The sequence below is a fragment of the Podarcis bocagei genome, assembly GCF_964188305.1.
Source record: "Podarcis bocagei genome assembly, chromosome: 12".
In the NCBI taxonomy this organism is placed as follows: Eukaryota; Metazoa; Chordata; class Lepidosauria; order Squamata; family Lacertidae; genus Podarcis; species Podarcis bocagei.
The window spans coordinates 43,859,457-43,885,377 of record NC_138137.1 but is presented as its reverse complement, the minus strand read 5'-3'; the positions used below and the strand labels follow the sequence as shown (position 1 = coordinate 43,885,377).

The 25,921-nt window shown below is 40.9% G+C and overlaps 1 protein-coding gene across 3 annotated transcripts in view; it reads left to right on the top strand.

Annotated features, from left to right (window-relative positions):
* PARD3 (par-3 family cell polarity regulator) overlaps positions 1–25,921 on the top strand; it is a 549,815-nt gene that overhangs the window by 207,090 nt on the left and 316,804 nt on the right. For all 3 annotated transcript variants that reach the window (XM_081163479.1, XM_081163478.1, XM_081163477.1), the window contains exon 4: positions 21,090–21,268. In XM_081163479.1, the coding sequence (XP_081019605.1) occupies positions 21,090–21,268 (179 nt within the window). The remainder of the gene's footprint in view (positions 1–21,089; positions 21,269–25,921) is intronic.

Here is a 25,921-nt window from a genome sequence, read left to right as displayed (position 1 = left end):
CAGAATACAATAAAGAGAAAATTTTGGAATGGAAAAAAGGAAAATTTTTTAGAGAAAATAAGTGAAGGAGAGAAAAAGCTGAGAACCAAACCAAAGTCAAAAGAGGTGCTAAGAGAGATCAAATTCCATCAAGCACAATATTCGAAACTGATCAATCAAGAGATTGAATGGAAAATTAAACAAATGAAGCAGAGATCGTTTGAATCAGCAAACAAATGTGGAAAGTTGTTAGCTTGGCAGTTGAAAAAAAGACAAAGGTTAAATACGGTTACAAACTTGGAGATTCAAGGAAAAATAGTTCAGAAACCAGAAGAAATAAGAAAGTGCTTCCACAGATACTTCAAAGAGCTTTATGCACAGGGGCCTCAGAAAGAATCGGAAATAGACCAATTTTTGAGGACAAATGGATTATCTAAAATAAGTCAAGACAAAAGATCAATTCTTAACAGCAAAATAACTCAACAGGAAATTGAAGGTGCCATCCAAAATATGCAACTTGGCAAATCTCCAGGCCCGGATGGACTCACCTCCAAATATTATAAGACTTTGAAGGACTTCTTGATACAACCGTTGTTGGAGGTTTGTAACCAGATCATGGAGGGGAGGAGGGCACCGGAAACGTGGAAAGAAGCATTTATCACATTGATACCCAAGTCAGAAAGGGAAAAGACTCAGCTTAAGAACTACCGTCCCATCTCACTCCTGAATGTGGATTACAAAATATTTGCAGACATTTTAGCGAATAGACTTAAAAATGTACTAAATGAAGTAATTCACAAGGACCAAGCAGGCTTTCTCCCTGGTAGACACATGTCTGACAACACTAGGAACATTATTGATATTTTGGAGCTGTTGCGAATCAGAAACACAAGGGCGGCTTTAATCTTTATTGATGCGGAGAAAGCATTTGACAACATTTCTTGGATGTTTATGAAGAAAAACTTGAAAGGGATGGGAGTGGGACGGGGGTTTGAAAATGGATTAGAAGCAATCTACTCAGAACAAAAAGCCAAGCTGATAGTGAACAATGTGGTATCGGAGGAACTCCAAATTGAAAAAGGGACACGACAGGGGTGCCCTCTATCCCCTCTGTTATTTATTTCTGTTCTGGAGGTATTGCTGAATATGATCAGGGAGGACCAGCTGGTGCAGGGTATAGTGGTCGGAGCGAAACAATACAAACTGAAAGCTTTTGCAGATGACCTAGTCTTGACAGTACAGGAGCCAGAATCTAGCACAAAAAGAGTTCTTGAACTTATCTTGGAGTTTGGTCGGGTGGCGGGATTTAAGCTAAACAAACAAAAAACTAAGGTTTTGGTCAAAAATTTGACACCTACAGAAATAGAGGGGTACCAGAAAGAGACAGAGCTAAGTGTGGTTAAAAAAGTGAAATACCTGGGGGTTTCTTTGTCCACCAAAAACTTAAACCTATTCAAAGATAATTATGAAAAATGTTGGTTGGAAATTAAAAAAGATTTGGATATTTGGTCAAGATTGAAACTTACCTTGTCAGGCCGAATCGCAGCTATAAAGATGTGTGTTTTGCCAAAAATGCTATTTTTATTTCAAACCCTTCAGGTCGTGGACAGAATGGAATGTTTTGGAAAATGGCAGAAGGACATCTCTAAGTTTGTCTGGCAGGGCAAAAAGCCCCGAATAAAATTCAAAATACTAACTGACTCAAAAGAAAGAGGGGGGTTTGCCCTGCCGGATTTAAGGTTATACTACGAAGCTGCAGCCTTCTGCTGGCTGAAGGATTGGTTTTTGTTGGAAAACACCGATGTCCTAGATCTGGAAGGGTTTGACAATGTTTATGGTTGGCATGCATACTTGTGGTATGACAAGGCGAAGGTTCACAAACTGTTTAAAAACCATATTGTCAGAAAATCAATTTTTGCCGTCTGGATGAAGTATAAGGACTTATTAGAAAGTAAGACCCCGAGGTGGTTATCACCAGTGGAAGCCAAGATTTCTAAAAAAAGGCCCAATATGGAGGCCTACTGGCCAAAATATTGGGAATTAATTGAAAGAGTCGGAGACAATTGGAAGCTCCAAAGCCAGGATAAATTAAAAAGTAAGGTGCGAGATTGGTTACACTATGCTCAAATTCAAGAGGTATTTAAAATGGATAAAAAAGTGGGTTTCCAGACGGAGAAATCGAAACTGGAGACGGAGTTATTAGAACCAAGGACTAAGGTACTTTCGAGAATGTATGACTTGCTGCTTAAATGGAATACACAGGATGAGACAGTGAAATCTGCTATGATAAAATGGGCACAGGATGTAGGACACAACATTATGTCTGAGGACTGGGAAAGGTTATGGAACACCGGTATGAAATTCACGGCATGTAGTGCCTTGAAAGAGAACATTATGAAAATGGTATACCGGTGGTACATGACCCCAGTCAAGTTGGCTAAAATATATCATCTGTCTGATAATAAGTGTTGGAAATGTAAGGAGGCAGAAGGGACATTCTTTCACCTCTGGTGGACCTGCCCGAAAGTAAAGGCCTTCTGGGAAATGATATATAATGAGCTGAAAAAGGTATTTAAATATACCTTTTCCAAGAAACCAGAGGCCTTTCTCCTGGGCATGGTGGACCGGAAGGTGCCAAAGAAGGATAGAACCTTGTTTATGTATGCAACTACAGCAGCAAGGATTCTTATTGCAAAGTTCTGGAAGACACCAGATTTACCCACACTGGAGGACTGGCAGACGCAGCTGATGGACTACATGGAGTTGGCAGAAATGACTGGCAGAATTCGAGATCTGAGCGAAGAAACAATGGAGGAGGACTGGAAAAAATTTAAGGACTATTTGCAAAAATATTATAAGTTGTTTGAATGTTAAGACTGTGCACGATTAAGAAACGTTATGCCTCTGCAATTTATCTAAGTAAATGATAAAGTAAGTAATGAAGAAAAAACGAGATAAATTAGAAACAAAATATTATGTTTATTAAAAGTGTTAAAACCAAATTACAAACTTCCGAAATTGGTAACATAATAAATTCAAAGGTACAATAAGATGTGAAACAAGATAACAAATTGCTGAACTGGTTAGAATAATGAATGCAATGTTGAGAGGATGTGAGGAGGTCCAAAAGAAGTGAATTGTTGAAGGACGTTGTGAAAGATATTTAATTTTTTCTTCTTTTTCTTATTTTTCTTATATATATATAAAAAAATGTTTCTTGCATGTTGCTATGTAAACTAATTTGTTAACCTATGGAAAGAAACGCAATAAAAAAATTTATAAAAAAAAAATATAAGACGTACTTTTTACCTCCTAAAAAGTAAGGGGAAATGTGTGTGTGTGTCTTATGGAGCGAATGCAGGCTGTGCAGCTATCGCTGAAGCCAGAGCAGCAAGAGGGATTGCTGCACAGCGATCCCTCTTGCTGTTCTGGCTTCAGTGATAGCCACGCAAAGCCTATTCAGGGCAGGGGGAGCCTTCCTCCTGTTGCCCTGAAGAGGCTTTGCATTGCTTTCAGCACAAGGTCAACTGTGACACCATTTGCCCGGGGTGAAGGAGCAACTGTTACCATCTCCTGCTTCCATGTTTAGTTTTGTGAGCATGTGGTTCTTCAAGTATCTGTTGTGTTTTCAAAATGTCATGAGGTTCTTTGAGGACACTAGCCAAAAAGCAGGATATAAATCAACTAACTAAATAAACAGTACTAAATTGTATCTCCAGAGTAGACTTAGCAGGCATCTTATCTTGACTTCTGTGGCTGACTGGCTTTCTGAAGGAGGACTGGCCAATTCACACCAATACTTGGACTTGAATTTCCTAAGTGTGCCAGCTCCTTGACCCTAGCCTTATGCTTGTGTTCAGGCACTGCACTGAATAGTGGGGATTTTGCACATCACTGCAACGCTACTGGGTTTTGTTTTGTTTTATGTTTGCCATTAGCAGTGGCATGGGAAAAGCTTAATTCTAAGCAGCTTCTATGAGTTCCATGGTCATGTGAAGCCCCACAGAGACCGTTCGCCTGAGGTGTTGATGAAGCTGAAAAGGAACCACCCACAGCAGGCGGCTTGTGTTGTTCTCTTCCGTTCACAAACAGATGTCATCCCCTTGAGACCAGAGAAGCGTGAGTAGGTGGGCCGAGAGATTTCATCTGTGGATACACCCTGTGGTGCTGTCTCATCAAGGGAGAGTTGAAGCAGATAACAAACTAGGGCTGGAGCACAGCTGTTTCTTTTCCCTGAGCTATCCAGGGAGCCGTCTATGTTAGCCTCTTCCGTGAAAAGTAACACCCACCCTCCCAAAAGCAGGAGAGGGAAAACTACATCTAGTCATATGAATCACATGCCAGAAACAGTTCCCCAGAAATTTAGCATTTAATTTAGTAGGTCACGTATCTCCTTACTTTCTCCATAAATTCACTTTCTTTTAAAATAAAGCCAGGTGCTGTCCTACCACCTTTAACTGGTGATGACAATTTCTGCTAGCCTCTCTCATGCGTGATTTTGTAAGCACCAAAGCCCAGCAGATAAAAATCGCTCCTTTTTGCAGCTCTTGATAAGATTTTTTTTTTTGTTTATCTATACCGACTGTATTTATTTTTCATTTCCCTTTAGTGTGAGAAATTGCTTTGCAATCCCGTTTTGAGTTTGCTTTTTTATCTTTTCTCCCCTTCTCTCCACCCCCCAAAAGTAGCAAGATATTTCTAAGTAAGTAATCCCTGTCCATCTTGAAATGGAAGAAGCGTGACTCAGGAAGAGCTACTGGCCCAGTATTTGTGACATGTTTTTGACAAAGATAGGTTAATGTGGTCCTAGGCTGGATCCAGGGTTATTATCTAAAAGCACATTGCACAGCAACTTTGAAGCTAAGCAGGCCTGGTCAGTACCTAGATGGGAGACCACTTAGGGTCCCTAGGTACTTGTGTTCCACTTGGAAGAAAGGGTATTAATGTGATGATAATAATGATGATGACCATGATTATATATTAGATATGGAGGTTCCTTTGATAGCTTTTTTGGGGAAAGCAACACATAAATGATATTACTATTAACAATTTTATAACAACAGTTTGTCATGAGCACACACATTAAGGTAAGTCCTACCCATAGTGTCTTCAGGCTGTGAAGTAAAAAACCACTGATGTATTGATACAGAGCTTCCTTGCTGGCTGAATTTCAGCTTTGCAAGGCCTCCTTGAAAGGTCCCCAGTGTTTAATCTTCTCGCACAAATTTATTTTAGGCATGTTTTTATATAGTTATTGGATGTTTTACTTTCTAGGGATTTGTTGTGGAATGCACACATACTTTAATGTGTCAATGTTTGGTTTGTAAGCTGCTTTGAGGTATCTCTTTCTGTAAGAAGCAGGAAAAGCATTAGGTAAAGAGAGAAAAGATACAGATTTAACCCTTTTTGTACATTGAGTTCACTAGGGATGGGATGGGCACATGCTTGCTTCTCAAATTGACTGTAGAGAGGTAAAATTTAAGAAAGGAGAGTGGTATCCATTCCCAGCCATGGCAACTATCACTGCCATTAATGACAAGTCGAAGGAAGCTCATGGGAGAGGAGGTTTGGGACTCACATCAGCCCAGCAAATTTAAATTCTCAGGAAAAATAACCTTTTTTCCGAGCATTCTCTGCAGTTGCCAATCCCAATCCAAATTGAGCCTGGGGGAGCTCACTTATCTCTCATTTTGATGATTGCAGGCAGAACTTGCATTTCTTTATGTGGGTCAGGTTTACTATTAAACTCTTTGCTGTTGAGCTTTGATATATGTAATGCATTAAACAGCTTTAACTGTCAGCTTCCATGATTTAGCTTTCTAGATGCGAAAATGTATGATTTACTGTCTTGTACAGTACTGCAATATTCTATATGCTGGATTTTATGTCCTCTATCTGAGAATTAGCTTTTTGCTTTCCTTTGGCAGGATTATCCACCACCCCACTTTTTATTTTATCCATTCAGATATGAAGCAGTTATGGAGTTTAGAGAGACAGGCCCATGAAGTATGGCAAATTAAGATTTTGGGAATTTACCTCAGCACCAACCCGGTAGTATTCAGTGGGCTCAAGCTAAAGCTTTAACCTAGTAGGTTTCCTTACCAAGTCAGACAGTTGGGTCCATTTTATTTTTTTCATTAATGACTACAGTGGTTTTTTTGCTGCTTTTTAGTACCAAAATCCTTTCAAGTTGGCTCATGATGAAACAAAATCAAAATACAACATTAACAATCCAAGCATTGTAGCCACATACCTATTAGACATGTTTAATACTTAAAAACTAGTGGAGCAGCATAAAAGCAAAAATAGCATACATCAAAATTATAGCTTCAGTGGAGTCTTGGGTTTTGCGTGGGCAGGGAGGGTGGTGGGTGTGTTGGAGAGCAAGAGAGGGGGTTTGCACGGCCCTGGTAGAGAGCGGGGGGTGGGAGTTCTGTGTGCAGTCGGTGATGGTGACTCTGAGAGAGGGAGAGACGGGTGTCACTATGTTGCATGGGCCTGTTTCCCCCCATTGTAAACACCATGTGCCATTGTAATGGATTGCTTTGAAGTCATTTCTGCACCAGATAAAGGAATTTTTAGCCCCCTAATTCCCCCCTGACCTGACCCTTATTTTGCCCATCCTCTCCTTTATTTTGCCTGACCAAAGGTGGCAACCCTAGGCAGCATCCATTTCATTGGAGTTGTCTTTCAGTTTAATAAATTGTAGTTTAAACAAATGGGAAATATTTCATCAAATGCTTTACACTAGTTCATGAAATTTAGTTAGAAGTGTTTAGATAATTAGGCCATAAATGAGTTTCATTCTAGTATCTCATGAAGTTGGTAATTGTCTACAGAAACTCATGCTCTCAATAAAATAATTTCAATCCCTCTTTTTAAAAAGTGCAACTGGACTGCCTTAATTAGTTGAACAATGCTAGCATCTGCATACATGCATTTAAATTGGGCTAATTTCATGCAGAGCTTATATTTATGCTGTGATTGGCCTAGATTTTTGTTTCCAAAAAGAAAATTGAATTCTGCACTAAACTTAATTTTCGCTAAGGTGTACTCTAGCATGCATTTTATCCGTGCATTAATTGCAAAAGCAGTAGTTATTTGGAACTGAAATTACCTGTTGGTCTAAGTTGTTGCTTATATAGCTATGACATGTTCTTTTAGATGCATTGCTATCATACTTCAGGGATGGCTTCTTTATTGTGCTGCAGCAGAAGCCCTAAGATTTAGTGGGCATCTTCTACATCACAGTCCTACTGGTTCAGACCAAGCGCCCATGTAATCCAGCATTCCGTTTTCCAATGGCCAATCACGGTGCCTCTGGGGAGCCCCAAAGAAAGACACAAAGGCAGTAGTCTTTCCCCTCTTTGTTCCATAGCAGTTTGGTATTTATATTCTATTTTTAAACTGCTTTGAGGTTTTTGGTTTTTTTAAAAAAAACAGTCAAGTGAGCCTGCAGGATAGTTCAGTCGGTAGAGCATGAGACACAAGGTTGTGGGTTCAAGCCCCACATTGGGCAAAAAGATTCCTGCGTTGTAGGGGGTTGGACTAGATGACCCTCATGGTCCCTTCCAACTCCACAATTCTATGATTCTAAGTGGTGCAAATTTTTATTAAATAAATTAAAAAATGTTGTTGTTGTTGTTGTTGTTGTTGTTGTTGTTGTTGTTGTTGTAATATTTTATAACAAACATATTGGTCTGCTTTCCTTTGGACCACATTAGAGAGGCCAAGAGGGGGATCTTGTCATCTGTGCAGCCCAAGACCTCCATAGACACTGCCCAGGCATGCACCCGAAGTCACACTCCATTGTCTCTTGAGACAGGAGGAGGCCAACTAGCAATGAAGACATGGTTATAATCTGTGTGATATATTTATTAAGAGTCTGGCATCTTCACTATACAGTTACCATTGTATACTAAAGTCCCACCTCTTTACCTTGGCCTTTGACCACCTCCTTACTCTGGATGCCCTATTCTTGTGATTGTAATTAATTTCAAACTGTATTTTAAATTGCTGTCACCTGCTCTGGAACTTTAGGGTCAAGGATACATAAGTAATAAATAATCAGTGCCCATTAGCAATGGTAGATGCAGGACTAGATGGGCGTTAGCACTTCTTATGTTCTTATTGTACTGTGCTGGCATCCATCTGTCTCGGGAGACAATGGAAGAGTGTGCCTGTGGGGCGAAGTCAAACTATTGGAAAGTTACAGCGCCTGCAGTGGCTGTAAAGAGTGATACAGGTGAGACATGTTTTGTTGCAGGTGGGTCAGATGAATGCATCCGATTACAGTGGTGCCTCGCAAGACGAAATTAATTCGTTCCGCAAGTCTCTTCGTTTTGCGGTTTTTTCGTCTTGCGATGCATGGTTTCCCATAGGAATGCATTGAAAATAAATTAATGCGTTCCTAGGGAAACCACCTTCAGACCAGGTCCGGGGACAGTCTGTCCCCGGACCTCTTCTGAAGGCTGGGGGGGGGGGACAAGGGCTTTTCTTCCCACCCCCAGCATTTTAAAAAACCCTGGGACAGCGGAGGACTTCTCCGCTGTCCGGGGCGATCTTAAAATGCTGGCGGGCGGCATTTTAAAATCGCCCGGGACAGCGGAGGACTTCTCCGCTGTCCGGGGCGATTTAAAAGCCCCTGGGAAGGCAGGCAGGGGGGACAAAGACTTTCGCCCCCTGCCCGCCTTCAGAAGGTGTTCCCGCCCCCCGCCCCACTTCGGAACAGCTTTCCGAAGTGGGGCGGCTGGGCCAGGTGTCCCCGCCCCCCGCCCCACTTCGGAACAGCTTTCCGAAGTGGGGCGGCTGGGCCAGGTGTCCCCGCCCCCCCTCCCCACTTCAGAACAGCTTTCCGAAGTGGGGCGGCTGGGCCAGGTGTCCCCGCCCCCCGCCCCACTTCGGAACAGCTTTCCGAAGTGGGGCGGATGGGGCAGCTGTTCCCGCCCCCCCTCCCCGCTTCGGAACAGCGTTCCGAAGTGGGGCGGATGGGGCAGCTGTTCCCGCCCCCCCTCCCCGCTTCGGAACAGCGTTCCGAAGTGGGGCGGATGGGGCAGCTGTTCCCGCCCCCCCTCCCCGCTTCGGAACAGCGTTCCGAAGTGGGGCAGCTGGGGCAGATGTTCCCGCCCCCCTTCCCCACTTCGGAACAGCGTTCCGAAGTGGGGCGGCTGGGGCAGATGTTTCCGCCCCCCGCTTCGGAACAGCGTTTTAAAATGCTGGGGGTCGGCAGCGAACGCTCCCGACCCCCAGCATTTTAAAATCTCCCCGGGACAGGGGGAGATTTTAAAATGCTGGGGGTCGGCAGCGAACGCTTCGCTCCCGCCCGCCAGCATTTTAAGATCGCCCGGGGCAGGCGGGGGGAAGGCAGGTGGGGGGGGGAGCAAAGACTTTTGCCCCCCGCCGGCCTTCAGAAGAGGTCCTCTTCTGAAGGCCGGCTGTGGGCGAAAGTCTTTGCTCCCGACCGCCAGCATTTCCCTATGGGCTTTCGTCTTGCGATGCAAGCCCATAGGGAAATTCGTCTTGCGAAGCGCCTCCAAAACAGAAAACCCTTTCGTCTTGCGGGTTTTCCGTCTTGCGAGGCATTCGTCTTGCGGGGTACCACTGTATTCTTCTTATTATAAGCTATGTCCCAAAAGCAGAGCAGCTAACCTTCAGTCTAAGCTGCTGGGGACGACGACAGCTTTTTAATAGAACTCTGATCTATTACTGATGAAGGAAAATGTGCAGTCAATAAGCATCATAACATCAGCAGGACAGACCATAGCTTTGTGGCAGAGTACATGCTTTGTCCTAGATTCAAACCCTGCCATTCCCTGTTAAAAGGCTCAGGTGGCAAGTGATGGGAAAGACAGGGGCATAAGACCCAGAAGAGCTACTTAAATACAGAAAAGGCAGCAGTGAATTAGACGGATAAATAATCCTCTCCAGTTACAAGGCAGCTTCCTATGTGGGCATGTTGAAAGCTGCAATTCTAGACCCCAACATCAACATTATTTTTCTACTCAAGGGGGCCAACTGCAGAGCATTAGTATTTATTAGGGGATGACATGCACTCATAAAAAACTACGCATTTCCCTTGCCCTCTGCCAGGCACCCTCCCTTTTTTTCTTGTTGACGGCTGGCTACAAACAATTTTTCATGTCATTTACATGGGCACTCCCAATTAGAATGCAAGTGAATATTTCACAGAAAAATAAATGTGACAAGTTTTGCCTTTCATGGTATTTGCCAGTTGTCTGTGAGAAAATTGGGGTTTTCTAAGCTTAATGCACATTTAAGACGGATTATTTGTATGTCTGCTGCAAATAATAATGGTTTAGAGACAACTCAGTGGGAGACTAAAGCACTAAAAAGTGCCACCTGTCAGTAACTCAATCTGTCAGAGCCTGTCTTTGCATGAAGAGGAAGTCCCTAACTGAATGAGGGTTTGATACCCTCACCTGGTTTTGCTGGCCAATCAAAGCTGTTCTTGGGGTATGGTCACTATCACATGCTGACAGCTTCTAGGAGCCACAGGTGAGAGCTGAGAACAGGGTGGGGACCAAAGGTAGGCAGACTACCCCAGAAGGGGGATGGCAAATCCTCCACCAGAGATAATACCCCTCTCTTAACACCCCATACACCCTTTATTGCAGTGGATCATTTCACTGTCCCAGCAATAGTGTCTAGTCTCTCCTATTGCTTTATTCAATCTTCTATCTATCCATCCATTTCATTCCCTGTTCAGGACATACAAAAGAAAGTTCTTCACACGGCCCATTATTAAACTGGAATTCACTCCCTCAGGATGTAGTGATAGCCACTAACTTGAATGACTTTAAAAGTGGACTAGGCAAACTCATGGAGGATAAGGTTGCCAATGCCTAATAGCCAGAATGACAATATTCTGCCTCCACTGTTAGAGTCAATATCCCTGCTTACCAATTGCTGGGAATCACAAGTGGGGAGAGTTCTGTTGCACTGATGTATTTATTTGTGGGCTACCAGTTGACATCTGGTTGTCCACTGTGAGAAGAGGCTGGGGGACTAGATGGGCCTTTGGCCTGATAAAGTAAGGCTATTCATACGTCCAAAGTCTTCAGATTTTTTTAAATTTTTATCTTACAAATTTGTACTTCCACCATTCTTGATACCACCCTGCTTCTCTCTAAAAATTTCCTTGACTCCAGCTTGTAGTTATGGGTTGGAGGAACATGGCCTGGCTTTCATATTGTTAGGCTGCCTTGTTCCCCTATTGACGGAATAGGCAGATTTTTTTATGAAGAGTAATGTATGTAAACATAATACTTTTAAAACGGGGGATTTATACCACACCTGCATGGTTGCATGGTCTACCTTTAAAACAAAAACAAAAAACCACCAGAATCCCATGTTTTCCCCGAAGTGAGAAGAACTCTTGATAGACTGTCATGGCAGACAATCTGATTTCGCTATCCACCAACGCACTCAAATTTTATTGCCACTTCTGTACAATTTGTAGATTGTACTAGTGGGCTGGGCATTAACTTTGTTACCTAATTTCCATAACAAGACTGTTTTGAATAATAAATGCAACTAATAATTTTAAGTTTGTTTATTAAATGCAAAGTGGTGCATACAGACTTGATACAAGGGGATATGATTATTATAGTGATAATGAGCATTATTTGGAAGCTGCATAAATAAAGAAATGGCTTGGGGCAGCGTTTAGTTTATACTGCAGGAGACTAGGAATACGCACAAATTATTAATTCAGGAGGCACAACAAATTGGAATTTGGGTAGCATTCAATTTTCATCATAATTGTTCTCCATTTGCTTGGGCCATTATCAGTAATTTAAGGGAATTAGAGATTCTCCTCTTAAAAGTTTCTAGTGAACTCTTTAGAATAGGAATTGTCAAACACTTATGAACCTGTGTGCATTCATTTCCTATTCATGAATGCTATATAGCAGTGAGATGTGTGGATATGCACAATACTAGAATTTTGTTTCCTTTCTATTGTACGATGGTGAGCTTTTTTTTAATCTTAGCAAGGTACTTCATTCATTGGCGTGTTTTAAACATAATGCAAAACCATATGTTAAATGTTACATGAATGAGCCTGCTTCAGCCTTAGTTTCATAGCTATATTTTCCTCTGGTCTGCTCTTGAGAAGAAGATCAGAAGCATCCACTACCTGCTTTAAGCTAACCACAGTTTATCTATATATTGAGGAACAGCAGATTGTGGTTAAGCTAAAAACCATGGTTCATTGAAACATGTAAAGATCAAACTACATTTTCTGATCTTTGCTTCTTGTTAAACCATAGTGCAAACTTACCCAAGTTGATTAGATTGGGACCTAATAATAAACCAGTTAGTGTACAAATGTGTCAGGAACTAGCAGGGTTCTGAGGAGCGAATGGAAGAGGTAGCAGAGCCAGAGGCTGAACCAGAGGAAATGGGTAGCAATTTGTGGGGTTTTGTGCCTTCCGCAAGGCAGGAGCCATAGTTGGGAGGATGGGGAGGGGTCTGAGCAGTCTGAGGAGGTGAAGGAAGAGAAATGAAGCATCCATGTTCAGAATAAATATACATCTTTTGCACCAGATGCTGACTATAAAGGCCAGGGGAAGGTGCAAGGGATGTATAGCCAACGTGGTATCCTCCAGATGTTGTGGACTACACCTCACATAATACATGGCCATTGGGCATGGAGGCTGGGGCATGTGGGAGTTATAGTCCACAACATATGGAGGGTGCCAGCTTGGAGGAGGCTGGTTTATAGTTTCTCCACTCGGCTCATGGCCTAAGGGAAAGGCTGTAGCTCAGTTGCATGCAAGAGATCCTCTATTTAATTCATGCCATCTTTCTGCACTGCAAGCTGAGTGAGCTGCTGCTAGCCAGTGTAAATTAACTTTCTCTAACCTGATGCTTTCCAGATGTTTTGGGCACTAGCACCCATCATCCCTATCCATTGTCCATGCTGGCAAGGGCTGATGAATGTTATAGCCCAACAGCATCTGGGAGCACCAGGATGTATAATGCTCATGTGTATATTACTGAGCTGCATTGATTGTCTAGCTCAGTAGGTATTTTCATGTCTTCTACTTCATGCCTCATCTCTGAGCTTCCAGCATAGCCACTGCTGGAAACAAAATGAAATGTTTGAGTCAGGAAGGCAATTCTTCTGTTTAAGGTCATAACAAACATAAATTCAATCTTTTAATCCACTTACCCACCACAGTGGTTTGGGGAAATTCGTCCTGGGATAAAAGTTTACAGGGAGGATTTGACTCACCCTGTCTTCCAGATAGTCAGATTTCACATTTGTAAGGCGCCACTCTCCCCACATTTTGTGAAATTTAGCTTACCAAATTAACATTCTACCCACATCCCTAGGCATGGGTCTGAACGGTCTTTGGTGTCTGAAATGTGAGGCTTCTAAGGCATTTCCTTTTGGTAGGTTTCTATGAAAACAAAATCAATTGTAGAAAGAAAGTTTCCCCATCTCTACTGTACAGGCTTAAAACTGTCAGATGATACCCAATGTTTGGCTTCTGATCTGAAACTGTGTTGAGTGTGACTAGTAGATAATGAATGTTCTCCTCCCCCCACCCTGAATTTTTTTAAAAAGAAAACAGTTGGGAAAGGGGGGCGGGAAGTACACATTAATCATATCCTTAAAATTCTTCAAAACACCAATTTTTGCTATGTACATTTGCCTTTTGGGTTAATTGTTTTGCAGTCACTTTTGCATATTTCTAGGGAGTCAAAAATGTGGGAGTGAGTTTGGTTTTCAGCTACTTGGCTTCACAACCACTCTGAGTAATATATTGAGGGATACTATTTATACCTTGTTTAACAACAACAACAACAACAACAACTTCTTCTTCTTCTTCTTCTTCTTCTTCTTCTTCTTCTTCTTCTTCTTATTATTATTATTATTATTATTATTATTATTACTCCGCCCATCTGGCTGGGTTTCCCTAGCCACTCTGGGCGGCTTCCAACAAAAGATTAAAAATACATTAAAACATCAGTCATTAAAAACTTCCCAAAACAGGGCTGCCTTGTAGAAGTCTATGTTCATTTCATTTTACTTTTGATTTGTATACTGTCTTTCTATATTACAATACACAAGTTGGCTTGCAAGCTTTAAACTAAATAAAATATCAAAGTAATATTCAATAATTCATTTGAATAAAATAGTACACAATAAAATTAATTCTCAAAATACCAGCAAATAATAATTTAAAATTCACTCTTAGCAATTACAGTAAATAATTACTAAACAATGATCAGTAAAAATAACAGCAAGTCACAATGCATAAAATACCACAATACGTACAGAACCATGTAAAAGGATCAAATTGAGCAACAAAGGCACACAATTTATATTATTATTCTTTTTAAATCCCTGAACTCCTCTTCTCCCTTCTCATTAGCTGTTTCTTCTGTTCTTAAAATTGTGACCTGGCTGTTGCTTAGCTGGACTTGATTGAGAGTGGGTGAGGTGAGGCTCCTTGCCCTTCTTTGCAGGATGATGAGGTGGTGGTAGATGTTAAACTTTCCAAGAGGAGATGTCATTCCCAGTGTTTTACCTATGAATACAAAGGAACAGTAAATGTATAAAGTTGTCCTATACTGAGTCAGAATTGGTCATTTATTCCTGCATTGCCTATTCTGATTAGCAATGTTTTTCCAAAGTGTTTCGTAATCTAGCTTAAACACCCCTCCCCAACAGACTCACACTCACACTCTTTTCAGTTTAGAAATACAGGCATTCTCTGATTTTAAATTTCCTGTAGTAGAATATTCCCCTGCATCTGTACAATCCTGTCCCCTAATGTCAGCTTCATTTGAATACACAAATTGAAAAATCAATAGGCTGGACAGGGGTATCTGTAGCATCAGGAATTTTTATAAACTGTAATGTTAACTATTGGGTTTCAGACTTGCACTGTTAAATCTATTGTTTTCCCAGGTGAGTTACAGTAGCTACTTCACTAGGCTAAGAGATGTCTGTATTTCTTTCATATGCAGCTCTCTTGTTTAATCTGCTGTGTAGATACTTTTCCTATTAAAAGATTTGAAAGAAGGTTTGTAGACTAAATGCTGCACAGGTATATATTCCAAAAAGGTAAAAACCTCATCTCTTTTTTTGTGGCCTCCTAAAATTAAAATGTGTGTTGTTTGTGAAGTATATATATTTTCATCTGCATCTGGTAAATAGGCTTACAGTATTCATGTTATGGAGACCAGCAAACTAAAACATCTGGGTAATTCTATGACAAAGTTAAGAACAGCATTAAATTCTTTTAAGTAGTTGAGTCCTGCTAAATGTCTCTTTCTACCTCCTGCTCTCTTACACATACCTATGTGTACAGCAATGTATCAAAAGGCAAATACTGCAAACCAAAAATGTCTGATGTAGGAATATTGTTCCATTGAAACACTAACTTCCAATGATTTGAATATGAGAGCTCTTAGTTGCCAAACCAAGCTGGAGTGTTGGGAGGAAGGATCCTGCATACTTCAGCTGGATTCATGGGTGTTGTAGGGACAAGGAGGCTCTGGACCACCAGATTTTGTCATATTCCAGCTCCCATCAGCCCCAGCCAGCATGGCCAATGACTCAGGGGTTATGAGAGTTGCAGTCCAGCAACACCTGGAGTGCCACAGGTTTCCCAATCCTGCCTAGAGGGTGCCAAAATTTGTGTCTATAGCTTATGTGTTCTGACATCAAACCAAACATCGCCATTAGCAATAGTTGCATTTGTGGATGGTTAGGACTAGGGTATATTGAGAAGTATGAATGGATAAAAGCCCAAATGTTATGCACTGTAGAATGGCCAGCATCAACATCAACAGTGTTCTCAGCGATTTATATATACCTGTTTTGTTTAACACCCTGGTCGGACGCTGCAGGTTCTTCATGCTTTTCCTTTGCACAGTTGGTGTCTCTGCTTGGTTACCTAGGAAACTGCTGTTGCATGGAATTTGATTTGCTTGGTTGTCAGAGTTATATGGCTGAAATTTGAAATGAGGAGTGGTGGGCAGAGAAGACAAACCAGCTAAATGCCTGCAAATTCAGCTGTTGAATATTTGGCAGCTGAGGCAAAGCAAGAAAGGCTTATAAAGAGGTGGTTGGGATCTATATGTTGTGGCTTAGCCAAGCCAAAAACATTGTTGAATTTGGACATTTAGGATTAAATTCTGTTGCTCACCTTAAGAACATTTCTTCCATTTCTACTAAAAAATAGTGAAGTTAGTGCTCTTTCATTGAGAGTATACCAAATTAAGTGGCATCCTTATGGAAGTGTTTGCCCATCCATCTATTTCTTTATTTGTAAAGCATTCTGCCGCATGCTTCAACTTAAACAAACAAACAAACAAACAAACAAACAAACAAACAGATCTTCGACACTTTTCTCTGAACATTTCCATAGCACCTAACTCTAGTATCTATAGGTAATTGCCAGGATTAAGAATTAGGTATACAGCGCATGCACTTTGCTGTCTCCACTGCATCCTCACTATTCCATATGGCAGAGTTTTTCTGGGTTCCTCCCTACTGAGATCATACTGTCTCACCTGTTATATGCATTCTGATAGCAACTTGAGACCTATTTGTCCTGACAGGTTTGTGGCCCTCAATGATATATCATTTGTACTCAGATTTGTATAATATAAATGTGGTTTCTTTCTGCAGTACTTTGTTGTGCTTTTACTTTGTTTTAATGCTCTACCATTGTTGTTCATCTCCCTTGGCTCTGATAAGGGCAAGATATAATGGCAGAATATAAGAACTATAAGATAATTACAATGAAGCGTAGGAATGGGGAAGGAAGTGTTAGTAGTAGTTCAGCTGAGGTCAAACGGGATTTATTTTCCAAGATAGAATTCAGTTCAACCCACCACAAGTACTGGAAGGTAGATGCATGTTCATACAAAAGCACACTTCTTATTACTACCATTCAACTTGCTACTGTGAAATTATTTCTAGTCACTATCTCCACTTTGTTATCTTGCAAATCCTATTATCCTTTGAGGTTTTAACCACGGGTAATAGCTTACTTAATCAGAAACCTGCTCTTCTGTTCAGGCACACAAAATTTCCTTCTCATATTTCGTTTATCTAAATACTGTTGAGTTGATAGCAATAAATATGTTTTCGTAGCTACCGTATTTTTCACTCTATAAGACGCACCTTTTCCCTCCTAAAAAGTAAGGGAAAATGTGTGTGCGTCTTATGGAGCAAATGCAGGCCGCGTGGCTAAGCAAGAAGCCAGAACAGGGAGAGGGAGCGCTGCGCAGCGCTCCATCTCGCTATTCTAGCTTTGGGGTTAGCTGTGCAAAGCCTCCCCAGGGCAGCAGGGTGCCTTCATCCCACTGCCCTCCGGACACTTCGTGGGCTGTCCCAGAAGCCTCCGCAGGGCACGGGGATGAAGGCACCCCACTGCCCTGGGGAGGCTTCGCACAAGGCTAGAACAGCTAGAGGGAGCACTGTGCAGCGCTCCCTCTAGCTATTCTGGCTTTTGGATAGCCCCGCGAAGCCTCTGCATGAAGGCTCCCCGTGCCCTGCGAAGGCTTTGCGCAAAGCTAGACCAGCTATCCCAGCGGCTATCTGAGAAGCCAGAACTGCAAGAGGCTATCCCAGAAGCCAGATCCCTCTTGCTGTTCTGGCTTCTGGGATTCAGATTTTTTTTTTCTTATTTCCTCCCCACCAAACTAGGTGCATCCTATCATCTGGTGCATCCTAGAGAGCGAAAAATACGGTACTTAGGTTTCTGCACATCTTTATGATATTTCTCTCCTCTGCTTCTTTGACTTCGTAAAAAATTATTGTACAGTGTGTTGTTAGATTCCCTATTTCTAGCGCTTATTTAAAATGCACCTTAGCTCCAGAAGCAAATCAATATTTACAGTGCATTAGTGCCACAGAGAATTTGAAGCCTTGTGATTAGAGTTCATTGCTGATTTATCCACTCTTCAAAGCAACATTAGACATCAAACACTATCTGCCATCATCCAGGAATTTGTGACATCGCACTGGGCCTACACATGCTTTCGTCTGGTGTTTTAATTATTTAAGCTCTTTTCCCTTTGATTTTTCCAACAGGGATATAATTCTGAAATCTCTAAATTAAGTAAACTAGGACATTATACCTAACAAACTTATATTAGGAAAAAATGTTCACAGTTCCATTCTTATTTGTATGTTGTCCCAGGTGGGTAGGGGGACTTGTATGTGGTTGGGAGAGGGAGGTGAGCTTAATGACTACAAAGCAAAACAATGCTGGTGATTAATTAGAGGCTGGATGAGATGAATATGTCAGATCAGTTTTTGTGGAGTATTTTGTGTATTTTGTACATGTATCTCTGATTCTGGCCTTAAGCAAATGCTAATGTTAATACTCCCCCCCCCCCTTTTTTTAATGCTGAAATGCATTTTGGATATGTTTAAGCAATTAGGCATCCTGATTGACTTTTGTTGGTAAAGTATGGATATTAGCACTAATCATTGACATTTGAATATAGATTCATCCTGTGGAAAGACTTCATGCTGGCAGTAGACTGAAGTTTCATGTCATGTCTTCTCATTAGCCCTGCATGTAAATCTTTTGGGAGGGGGAAGGGCACATGAAAAGAAGCATAGAAGTAGTATTTAGGCATCTCATTATACTGACTTCTGGGTTGAGGAATTTATGATGAGATTTTGGAAATTGCAAACTAATCAGTGAATGTATTATTACTGGCTTCATTATTTTTGATTTCTTCTGATACATATTAAAATTTGGGAATCCCTTCTCATACAACTACACACACACACAGAGAGAGAGAGAGAGAGAGAGAGAGAGAGAGAGAGAGAGCTTGGAGGATGCAAACTTAGATTGGCTTTGAAGTGTGGATCTCTCTACAAACTCCTAATTAAAGCATATATGCTGTCTTAGACTTTTGACTATCCAGGAAAGAGATCTGGCAATGGTGGATAGCTCAAAGGATATGTCAGCTCAGTGAGCAGCAGCAGTGAAATGGGCCAATTCTGTGTCTGGGATTATTAGAAAAAATATTGGAAGTAAAATGGCTTGTATGGTATAACTTGTGTTATTGTGCTCAGTTCTGGCCATCCCTTCTGAAAATGAGTGGTCAACCACACATCAGCCACAATTATCAGGAAGCTGGAGCACCTTAGTGTTTGGGGCTTCCTAGTAAGAATATATATATAGGTCAAAATTCTCTAGCGAGAAAAAATATATATAAATAAGATTGGTCAAAATTCTGGTCGCTCAGTGAAACTGATTGACATTAATCTCAGCACAGACAAAAGCAGGCATTTTACATGCTGCATATAATTATCTTACTATATTTGCTGCCAAAAGATGTGATGGTGGGTTTTTGGTTTTTTTTACACGCTAGCCTCAGCCTACTCCCCCAATTCCATCAGCTGGGTTTGAGAACATAGACTTAAGGTCTGAATTTGGCCCTGGCAATTTGTAAGACTGCTTAATATGCTTGAAAGCCTCACTGAAGCACATAAACTGTGTACTCTTATTATGTAAGAAATAATAGATTCTTCTTGATATATGTTTCTAATTATTTTTGCTTTGTTTTTATATTACATTTTGCCTCATTAGTAGCGAACATATCTCTTCCAGTGTGTTTTCTTTGTTGAGCGTATTGGAATGTAATAAAAATGTGTGGTATTTAAACAGGGAAAATAGATAGCCTAATGAAAATAAAATGCATTTTTCATTTTTACTTATTTTTCCTGTTTCCCGAATACCATGCTTGAGAACTTGCTGCTTTGGGGTTCTCTTGGGTGCTGCTTGATGCCAAAGAGGTTTAAAGGCAGGAAATCATGCTGCTAAACAAATATTCAACATAGCAATATCCTTAAACTATATAAACCTTTATGTTTGGAACCGTGGTGCTCTTTTGGTTCTGTGCCAACCACAACAAGTCTTTCAATCTTGATCAAGATATCTAAATGCATAAAAAGGAGCAATGTATAAAAGGAGCGTGAAGAATAGGCTGGTCAACTGTTGCTCCTGTATAGGAAAAGCCTCCTCCTCCATCAAATATATAAGTGTCAGCAACCTGTGCAGTGTCAAAACTAGTTAATAAGCCAGAACATAAAACCAGAGTATAATCTGGGTTAGTTTAAACTAAATTTCAATAAAACAGGGATTAAGAATGTGTGGTTCTCCCAGTATTGTTAGACTTCTATTATCCTTCATAACTGGGTAAGCTGGCTGAGGCTGATGGGAGCTGAAGTCCAACAATCCCTCTGAGGGGCACAGGTTACCCATCTCTAGGTCAGAACAAACCACAGTTCACCAAGTTCATATGCAGTGTGGAGCTGTGATTTGCTCTGAAGTGAAAACAGATGCTTTCCTATTGAAAGAGGAGGGAGAACATGTGAGCTGTACTTGCGATTCATTTTCAGTCACCTAAATGCAGCTTATGCGATCATATGAAAGAGGCTACTGTCTGTTAGTATGCAAATGTTCTTGATGATACCCTTCATCTACAAACAAGAAATTTAATATTTAATTTAATTTAATATTTCTTTAATTTAATTTAATATTTCTAGCATCTACGGCTTGTTTTATATGTTCAGTTTGGGTAGTGTTGCAATAAATTCATGGGGGAGAAGGGATACGGTATCTTCGTGTCCCCTATATTGATAGCCTCTGGTAGGAAGCAGGTCCTCTGTGTGCCAGCAAAATGGCATGGAAGTCTGGACTGTGTGATGTTGTTTTGTTTTGAAGGGAGAGAAAGGATTACTCAGGATCTTCACAGTATTCCAGATAAATTATGCCATTAATCATTACTTACAAGGAAAGGAAATATTTATGGTATCTTCACTAGAAGAGCTATTGAGACTTGATAATGATTGGTATGGGAAAGAAACAGAATTTCATGTTGCTGCTTCAAAGAAAGCTGGATAGGCATCCATCATGGATGCTTAATACAAGTTGTCCTTCTGTTATGTTGGTTGATTGTGGCAGATAACTCACTGGAGTCCATATCATCATGCTGGTTTTGGATATACTCAGTGAGTGTGTTTATAATTTCCACACTTAATGCAGAAAGATTAAGGACGTGAGCTACATATTATTTTTGTGTCCTTTTTATCTTTTCAGATATGCCTCTTCATGTACGCCGCAGTAGTGATCCTGCGTTAGTTGGTCTCTCAACATCAGTCAGTGAGAACAATTTTACTGCAGAAGAGCCTTCACGGAAAAACCCCACCAGATGGTCCACAACAGCAGGCTTCCTCAAGCAAAATACAACTGGTGGCCCAAGGAGTCATGAAAGAAAGGTACTATATTTTCCCCAATCACAAACATTTGAAGAAGACACTACACAATGGCTCAGCATTATTGCTTTATTTGGAAACCCAAACTTCAAGAAACATTAAAAACAACAACTAAAACTTTGAAGCTAAATTTAAAATTCGTTTTAAAGTTGTTTAAATTTTAAATTGGCTTTAAGAACTATATATAAAATACACACAGGCTTAGTTCATGATGTTCTGTCAACCAAGTTGACTGTGGTGTTGCACAAGTAACATTACTACAAACAGGCACTTTTACACATTATAATTTTTTTTACTCCCTACATACATCCTTGAATTGTGCACATGCACAGGCCCTTCCATTAGAAGGAAATGACAAAATAGTCTAACCCAGTTTACTCATCTCATTAAACCATAGTTTAATGTGGGTTTAATGTGAACAAGCCGCGTGCTTGGTGTACACTGCTAAAAGTCCCCACAGCACTTCTCCCCCAGTTCTCACACTGAATGAGACTGGTAAAATGAATGAAGCTGGTAAAATATGGACTGGATGAAGTATTTGTTAGGCAGATTTGTAGACGGTTGACAGACCAAACCCAAAGAGTGCTCACTAGCTATTTCTCATCATCTGGAGGGAAAATGACAAGTGGGGAGCCACAGGGTTCTGTCCAGGCCCGTTGTTGTTCAACATCTTTATAAACTACTTGGATGAAGGTATTTAGAGGATGTTCATGAAATTTGAGGTAATACCAAACTGGCGCTGTAGTATAAACCACTGAGCCTTGGGCTTGCCGATCGGAAGGTCGGCGGTTCAAATCCCCGCGAAGGAGTGAGCCCCCGTTGTTCGGTCCCAGTTCCTGCCAACCTAGCAGTTTGAAAGCATGTCAAAGTGCAAGTAGATAAATAGGTACCTATCCGGCAGGAAGGTAAACGGCATTTCCATGCGCTGCTCTGGTTTCACCAGAAGTGGCTTAGTCATGCTGGCCACATGACCCGGAAAAACTGTCTGCAGACAAACGTCGACTCCCTCAGCCAGTAAAGCGAAATGAACACTGCAACCCCAGCGTCGTTTGCGATTGGACTTAACTGTCAGGGGTCCTTTACCTTTACCAAACTGAGAGAGGCAGCCAATTCCACTGAAGACAGAATTGGGATTCAGTATGACCTTAACAAATTGGAGAACTGGGCCCAAACTAGCAATGTGATTTTCAATAGGTACAAATGTAAGGTTCTGCACTTAGGCAGGAAGAACCAGCAACAGAAATATAAGATGGGGGGGGGGGACATGGACACTTGGCTAGCCATTGGTACATGTGAAAAGGATCTAGGGATCTTAGTAGACCACAAGCTTAACATGAGTCAAAAGTGTGACGCAGCATCAAAACAAATGAATGCTATTGTAAGCTACATCAACAGAAGCAGTTTCCTGATCAAGGGAAGTAAAAGTTCTACTTTATTCTGCCTTGGACAGAGCACACCTGGAGTACTGTGTACAATTTAAGAACAATAGTGACAAGCTGGAACATGTGAAGAGAAGGGTGCCCAAGATGATCAAGAGTCTGGAAACCAAACCATATGAGGAATGGTTGAGGGAATATTTAGGTTGGAAAAGAGGAGACTGAGAGGAGATATGATAGCCATCTTCAAGTATCTAAAGGGCTGTCTCCTGCTCTGGAGGCTAGGAACTAAAACAGAGTATTTAAGTTACAAGAAAGGAGATTCCAGCTAAACAGCAGGAAGATCTTTCTCACAGTAAGAACTCCTGCAATTGTCTGGTTGATTACTGTGATAATATGATGCTGGACAGATCCAATTTTTTCTTCTAAGAATCTTTGAATCTATCTTGCCCAGGATTTTGTTCTCAGTCAGTAAGCAGCCAGATTATTAGGGTTGCAGGATTTGATCGTGTGCTGTTATGGCATATTATTTGAAACTAAAATGATTGCTTTTGCAACAAATTTAGGTTCCTCCCAGTTCTCTTATGCATCCAGTGTAGCCCTTGCTGTTCTGCCACGTTGCTGTAGCACCAAACATTTCCCCATATTTCCTTATAGATCTGTGAGCTTCACAAGCAAAAGTGGCAAAGTACTTCCAGACAGTCTTATTCATAATTTGTGATATTTTCCTCTCCTGCACATATTCTCTGAATTCAATATCTCCACATGAGCAATAATACTGGTAATTAAAGAAAGCAGCAGGAAGCTTGTTTTCTTATATACCTTTATTCTTAAACAGGGGACTTGAAAGGCCTTTCTTTGGTTGTTTTTTAGTTCCTCTGCTCTCCTTATTCTGACCTAATTCTGTCTGTGAGAGTTCTTTATTTTATTTTAAAAAATAGTTTGATATGTTTCATTTTCAAAGTTTGGTTATAGAAATCAATTCTCCAGGCTAAACACATTATGCATTGCTTTTTGAGTAATGTCTGAAACTTTACAAACACTCTGAAAATGCTATTTTATCAACCCAGAGATTAATTTTTATAATACTTAGGTGTCCTACCTTCTCCATTCAGCCTGCCTTCTAGCAATAAACTGCTTACAGATCTTTGTTTGAGTAAGCAGTATATACAGTTTTGTTCAATAAAAATAAATTATTCACAATTTGATTCACCATTTGGATGACTTTAGGAGACAAAGGAGGGCACATTAAAATAATAAATTGCTCCACTTTCTATTATTGTCTTGTCCTTATTCTGTTTTCTCCTCCAATTCAACTTTCCCATTAGCCCCCCCCCCCCCAGTTACAGCTTTCTTATAATGTACTCTTTGTTGGAGTTCCATTCATCTTCCAGTTCCCCAAATCTCAGACAATAAACAAAAGGCCAAAAAGGCAAACATTCTGGAACTCATTTTTGACCCCCCCCCAATTGCTTCTAAACCTGTTGTAGTAGGGAAGAACACTTGTTGAATCAGTGGCAGATAAAGTTATATTTGGTTTGCTTCTTTCCACCTCCTCCTCATAGAGCAGTTGATTTGAGAAAGTTGGCATGAGGGCTGAAGTGACCTAGTACCAGTTGTTGGAATAGCAGCAGGTGGGGATGACAGCAGATGGACTTGTTGATAGGATATTTTTCTGGTTCACAGAGCTGGATATACATTTCTGATGGTACACCTTGGTATGAAGTGCTGGCACCTTCTTTAAGAGGGATGGGGAACCTTTTTTGGTTTAGTGGTAGAGACCACATGAGCCAACTTTTGATGAGTGGCCAGAATGAGCCCACTTGTCAATCATCTGATATCATAATGATGCCATGTGAACAACAGGTGGGCGGTCTTGCTCACCTGTCACACATGGGGGTTGGGGAGATAGCAAGCAGGATTGAACTTCCTGTGCATCACCTGATGGTTCGAGCTGCTATCTACAGGCTTTCTGCATTGGAAGAGTAATGGAATTCCCTGCAGGGAACCCCTTTGTGCACCCAAACTAAGAAGGATTAAATCCCTGTCTATGAGGTGAGGAGCAGGGCATTTGATTCTGCTGTCTGTAGGTTTGGGCATGTGAAGTCGGCATTGGGTACCAGCATCTCATCATTATTATTTTAGCAAAAAACCACTGTGTGGCACACATACTGTTAAATGGTTCCCTGTATGTTAACATCTGTTGCTAGCATAATCTAACCTGAAAAGACCAGTGGAAATCCTGCGCAAGTAATATGCAGATATGTTGTAATAGCCAGAAACTTTGATACCCATTTGGGGCATTCACTTACGATGCTCGTTACACAACCATATGTAAGCCTTACCCTCCCAGCCTAACCTACCTCATAGGGTAAAGAGGTTGAAATACAATAACTCAGAGGTTTTAAAGTGGGGTCTGTGAGCTCTGTTTAGATCATCCACAGGAAGATTGTTGAATAGTCAAGGATGTCTGTATTTAATTGGTTAAATTAGGACCAGATTATTGAACAGACTAACTAGGCTCTTATATAGAGTGAATGTTTTTGATATCAACACTGAAGAATTTTTTTTAAAAAAATTATTTTGCTTCACCACATAGAAAGGCAAGTCTAGGGGCATTAAAATATGAGTTGCTGATATACTTTGTAGAACAAAAAAAGTAGTCTGCGAAGCTCCTCAGTAACTTTAAAGTGCTCCATGTGGTGTGCAGAGGAGAGAAGTTTGAGAACTGCTCATGTAACCCAATGGATGTCACCCCTGCACTATTTTGATCAAAGGGGGGATGATAAATCTCACAGGTAATAAATAAATAGGCTGTTCTTCAGATACTAGCTAGTATTATCATTTTGGATGCCAGGCAATTACTGTTAGCTTTGGAATGCCATTTATTTAGTTAAACCTTCTGCAAGTAGATGCTTTCCAGATGTTTTGGACATGATGGGAGTTGTAGTCCAAAACATCTGGAGGGCATCTTTAGTTAACTGATCATGCAGTCCTCATATATTCATTCAAGTCTTCTTCCAAAAAGACATGACCATTTTATAGTCAGGTTTTTGCAGGACTTTTTTTCAGCTGGAATTCAGAAGAACTCAGTTCCGGCACCTGTCAGGTGGGCACCATTACCATTATAAGAGAACAAGGGAGGGGTTTATAATGAGTTTCGGCACTTCTTTTTCTAGAAAAACACACTGGTTTTTTTTTGCTATGTGTGACCAACAGTGTCTCCCTTCTTTAAAAACTATTTGCCTTTCACATTATTTGCATCATATGTGGTGAGCTT